At 43.4% G+C, this 5,990-nt stretch overlaps 1 protein-coding gene across 1 annotated transcript; it reads left to right on the top strand.

Moving 5' to 3' along the window:
• The first annotated feature begins 2,386 nt into the window (after positions 1-2,386).
• On the top strand, positions 2,387-3,376 carry LOC102571035 (olfactory receptor 10A7-like). The gene has a single exon (XM_006271481.3). The coding sequence runs from the start codon at positions 2,387-2,389 to the stop codon at positions 3,374-3,376; it is 990 nt and encodes a 329-aa protein (XP_006271543.3).
• Positions 3,377-5,990: the final 2,614 nt, after the last annotated feature.

The raw sequence follows: 5,990 nt of genomic DNA on the forward strand, positions 1-5,990 counted from the left end.
CTGTTTCTTTGCCACTGTCTTATCTCCACTGCCTTTTCCTTTTCCCCTAAGCAAGCAGGCTTCTGCCTCAGTTTCTTTCCTCCTTGCCACCACATATCTGCCCCCGCCCCAATATCTCAGCTGTCTGCCTCAGTTTCCAGCCCCAGTCTACCTTAAGTAAACCCAAACCTCAGTCCCTCAGCCAGCTTCTCTTAGTCTACTGGTTCTAATCCCGGTTCTGGCAACTTTCAATCCCTACACTTTAACTCTCTCTCTCTCTCACCTGACCCTTCCTCCAAGTATCCCAGGTACCCCAAGCACACACATACACACTGTACCATCCAAGTTAGGAACTTACCTGTGTGTATGTGTAGGTGGGTTGTATGTATGTGAACTGGTGAGTGCATGTGTATATATATATATATATATATGTCATAGTGTGTATGATATACGAATTAGTGATCTGTGTTTAACTTTTGGGGTGTATAGTGTATGTGCTTGAATTGGTGATAGGTATGCATGTGCCTAGGCTGGTTTGGATGTGTGTGTGCCTGAGCTGGTAGTGTGTGTGTGTATGTGCAATTGTGTCACACACCCCTGTCTAACAGCGCAATATTGAGATCCTGAGAGTTGGCCTGACCCCACAGGGCAACTCTGCTGCTATACTATACCATTTATATCAAAGCTTAAGTTTCAGTCTAGCATTTTCATCTCAACACAGGCACAAATTTTGAACACACATCTAAACACATTCCCCTCTGATTTTAAATCAAAGAATTCTCAGGCCAGATAGCATGGCCAGAAAATAGTATGTCTCCTGGACTAATTTAAGCCTGAGTATTTTGGCCCTTTCCAAACAGTCTAGTGTTTCCAGATCAAGCAATTCATTCTGGGTTTGAGTTTAGGAGTTGACTTGTCTCTCATTTGGTGGAGAAACAGAAAGCTGGAACATGTATGTAAAGTGGCACAGTTGAAGCATCAATATATAATAATATATATTTTTTGGCTCTGCCACTCTGTGAGGCAAGATCAGATCTGCATAAGGCCAGATAAGTCAGCTCTGCCCAGATCTACCTCCAACAGAGAGAAATGAGTCTAAAGCAGGGAGCTAACAGGTTATTGTTAATTCCATGATTTATGCAGCCTTTAGAGGTGACACTTGCTTCCTTCCCAGCTCTTCCTTTACATCAAGAAAAAACTATGAGATAGGCCAAACATTACCGTTATGCAGGGTTTCCCTACCTGGTAATGTTGGTAGTCAGCAGTAGCATATTACCTATCTTCATTCTTGTTTTCCAGAAAAATGCTTTAACCACCAGGCCACCATTAAGGCATTATCCACGCCACTCTCTAATAACCCCTTGAAGCTGGCCCACCAAGGAGTCAAGTGAAGGAAATAGGTAATGCCAGGAGAAAGAAAGCAAGCAACTCAGTGGTCATATGATTTAGTGAGACAGAAACTGCCCTGGACTGGACAGAGCCTTGGGTTTGAGCCTGAGTCCCTGTTCCCAATGGCTCAGAATCTTTTGCAGTGCTGTTTTTGTGTTGAATGTTTAAGTGTGCTAGCTTCGAGAGGAATACTGCAGAAGGCGCTGAGCAATGCCTACCCAATGGCCTGTTGGTTAAAGCACTTTTCTAGGAAGCAGGTGATGCATATTTAAACCCCATATGTTTTTAAGGGAGCCTAAAACCCAGACTTCCACCACTCCTCAGGCAAAAACAGGAGGGCTTTCCACCTCTTCCAGATGTATGCAAGACAGACAAAGTAAAATCCAAAACCATGCATAAAGGCCAAGACTTACAGCTACATGGCTATATATATACCACTTAGGCACATAAAGTAAAATAGACTTTATTCCACTGAATATTCTAAGTAAAATCCATGATTTGTCACCACTATTTCTCCGGCTTTCTGTGAGCTAAAGAAAGTCAAATGCTGCAGTATAAAGTGTGGGGAAATCTATCTAGCTACATGTCTGTTTGTCTCTCTGTACATATATCTAAAGGGCCCAGTTAAAATGATCCTCTAGTCTTTTTTTTTTTTTTTGAAGAGGAGGGTGGGGAATTGGACAGATGTTACCATTATTTAAGGGACACTTGTAGAGTATGTAGACTTAGACTTGGGTTTTCATTGGAGCCTAAGGGAGATCTCCCTTAACAGAAATTGAAAGTGGCTTTTTTGCATGTGACAGTGTTTATATTACTGGAAGTACCTCTTGCCTTTTTTTTTTTTTTAACATTCATTTTCAGGAATTAATCTAGCTAAAATTGAGTAGGTATTTCATTTCCTCTCTGTTCAATTTCACTGATAGATCTGATCAATTTTTTCCAAAAATCAATAAAAACTGGTTTGCAACAGAAAATTATGTTTTCACCTCCAATATACTTCTTGATGTGTTATCTGGATATGTATTCTCTCTTACAGATGGAGCAAGCAGAAGAATTAAAAATGGGAAATCTCACCGGGATAACCAATTTTTTCCTTTTGGGTTTGTCCAACCACCCCAAGCTGGAAGTGCTTTTTTTCTGCATATTTCTAGTTATTTATATAATCAGTCTGATGGGAAATGTGCTCATCATGATTCTTACAGCAGAACCATTTCTTTGCACTCCCATGTATTACTTTCTTCATGTCTTATCTTTCCTGGATATTTGCTATACATCTGTCACTATCCCAAAGATGTTGATTAATTTCCTATCAGAGGACAAATACATTTCCTACATGGGCTGTGCTGCCCAAATGTACTTCCTGCTCTTCCTAGGGGCCTCTGAGTGCTTCCTTCTGGCAGCCATGGCATATGACCGCTATGTGGCCATATGCAACCCGCTGAGGTATTCTGCTATTATGAACAGAAAGGTTTGCCTTTCATTAACACTTCTCTCCTGGTTCAGTGGTAACATGGTATCCCTAACACAGACAGCTTGGGTATTCACATTGCCATTTTGTGGGTCAAATCAGATTAATTATTTCTTCTGTGATATTCCCCCACTGATTAAGCTTTCTTGCATCAACACTTCTGTGTATGAAATGCAGCTATTTACAGGTACCATATTGGTCATCTTCACCCCCTTTTCTCTCATCCTCTTGTCCTACATCTGTATCATCTCCACCATCCTGAAGATGCCATCAGCTGATGGCAGATATAAAACCTTCTCCACCTGCTCCTCACATCTCATGGTGGTGACATTATACTATGGGAGTGGAAGTCTGATTTACTTAAGACCTAAATCCACTAACTCTCCAGACAGCAGCAAACTCCTGGCTCTAATATACACAACTGTAACCCCCATGTTGAATCCCATGATCTACAGCCTGAGGAATAAAGATGTAAAAGGGGCCTTAAGGCCAATCTTGGGTGATAGGATGATCAAAAAAACATGTTGTCATGAAAAATAATGTGTATATTGGTCTTGTTCTGACATTGGTTACACAACTATGCAGATTTTGACTACTGTCTTTGAAATAATGCACTGGTGTTCAAATATCGCAAACCTAAACCATAAAAATATAGTCTCTCTCTCCCCACCTCCAGTAAATGATTCATGTTCAAATTAAAAATAATTCAATATTAGCCAAAGAATGGGAGGGGGGAGGCATCAGCTCTGAAATTGTTTGCAATTGAGAGAAAATCTAAAATAAATAAAGAAATAAACCCTCCCAATAAATAAACCCTCCCATGCATTTAGTACAAATACTATTGACTTCTTTTTTTTTTACTCTCCATTTAAATTCATAGTGAAAACTTTGTCCAAAACATCAGTTTTGGAAAGTTTCTAAATGTTCTATAATATACTCTAATAAGATTGGCCATGTGTATATGAGTTTGCTTTCATGACATCTTTACTTTTTTGGTAAAACTGGGGTGAGTTTCAGAAAGGGGAATGGATTCTTACCCATCTAAATCTACCACATCCTTACATGAATGTTTACCAAAAGTTAGGGGTTTAATCATGAACTGTTGGACTACTGTAGCAAGGTGAGTTGCTGGCCTGACATTAGAAATGTAGAATCATAAAAAGTTAGGGTCGGAAGGGACTGCAAGAGGTCATCCAGTCCAACCCCCTGCTAAAAGCAGAACCACCCTCAACTAGATTATTCCAGCTGAAGCTTTGTCTAGCCAGGTTTTGAAAACCTCCTAGGATGGAGCTTCTACCACCTCTCTGGGTAATCTATTCCTGTGTTTAACTACGCTCCTGGTGAGAAAATTATTCCTAATATCTAACCTCAACTTCCCTTGCTGCAACTTGAGACCCTTGTTACTTGTCCTGACATCTGCCACCACTGAGAACCAGCTCCATCATCAGTCAAACCCCTCTTTAGTTACTTAAAGGCTGCTATTAAGTCTCAGTCTCCTCTTCTCTAGACTAAATAGATTCATAGATTCATAGATGTTAGGGTCGGAAGGGACCTCAATAGATCATCGAGTCCGACCCCCTGCCTAGGCAGGAAAGAGTGCTGTGTCTAGATGACCCCATCTAGATGCTTATCTAACCTCCTCTTGAAGACCCCCAGAGTAGGGGAGAGCACCACCTTCCTTGGGAGCCCATTCCAGACCTTGGCCACTCTAACTGTGAAGAAGTTCTTCCTAATGTCCAGTCTAAATCTGCTCTCTGCTAGCTTGTGGCCATTATTTCTTGTAACCCCCGGGGGCGCCTTGGTGAACAAATACTCACCAATTCCCTTCTGTGCCCCTGTGATGAACTTATAGGCAGCCACAAGGTCGCCTCTCAACCTTCTCTTGTGGAGGCTGAAAAGGTCCAGTTTCTCTAGTCTCTCCTCGTAGGGCTTGGTCTGCAGGCCCTTACCCATATGAGTGGCCCTTCTCTGGACCCTCTCCAGGTTATCCGCATCCCTCTTGAATTGCGGCACCCAGAATTGCATGCAGTACTCCAACTGTGGTCTGACCAGCGCCCGATAGAGGGGAAGTATCACCTCCTTGGACCTATTCATCATGCATCTGCTGATGCATGATAAAGTGCCATTGGCTTTTCTGATGGCTTCGTCACACTGCCGACTCATGTTCATCTTAGAGTCCACTAGGACTCCAAGATCCCTTTCCAATTCCGTGCCACCCAGCAGGTCATTCCCTAGGCTGTAGGTGTGCTGGACATTTTTCCTCTCTAGGTGCAGCACTTTGCATTTCTCCTTGTTGAACTGCATTCTGTTGTTTTCTGCCCACTTGTCCAACCTGTCCAGGTCTGCTTGCAGCTGTTCCCTGCCCTCCGGCGTGTCCACTTCTCCCCATAGCTTTGTGTCATCTGCAAACTTGGACAGAGTACATTTCACTCCCTCGTCCAAGTCGCTGATGAAGACATTAAAGAGTATCGGTCCAAGGACCGAGCCCTGCGGGACCCCACTGCCCACACCCTTCCAGGTCGAAACCAACCCATCCACCACGACTCTCTGGGTGCGACTCTCCAGCCAATTCGCCACCCACCGGACTGTGTAGTCATCCAAGTCACAGCCTCTTAACTTGTTCACCAGTATGGGGTGGGATACCGTATCGAAGGCCTTCCTGAAGTCTAAGTATATGACATCCACCCCTCCTCCTGTGTCCAGGCGTTTCGTAACCTGGTCATAAAAAGAGACTAGATTGGTCAGGCACGATCTGCCTGCCACGAACCCGTGCTGGTTTCCCCTCAGCATAATTTGTCCTGCCGGGCTCTCGCAAATGTGAGCCTTGATAATTTTTTCAAAGACTTTGCCAAGGATAGAGGTGAGACTGACTGGCCTATAGTTGCCCGGGTCCTCCTTCCTCCCCTTCTTGAAAATGGGGACCACATTGGCCCTTTTCCAGTCCTCTGGGACATGGCCCGTGCACCAATAATATAAAAAATAAGGCCAGTTCTCTCAGTCTTTCCTCATAAGTCACATCCCCCAGGTCATTGGACTCTCTCCAATTTGTCCACATCCTTTCTGTAGTGGGGGGCCTAAAACTGGAAACAGTACTCCAGATGTGGCCTCACCAGTGCAGAACAGTGGGGAAGAATCACTTCCCTTGACCTACTGA

The sequence above is a fragment of the Alligator mississippiensis genome, chromosome 7 (genome assembly GCF_030867095.1).
Source record: "Alligator mississippiensis isolate rAllMis1 chromosome 7, rAllMis1, whole genome shotgun sequence".
Taxonomy (NCBI): Eukaryota; Metazoa; Chordata; order Crocodylia; family Alligatoridae; genus Alligator; species Alligator mississippiensis.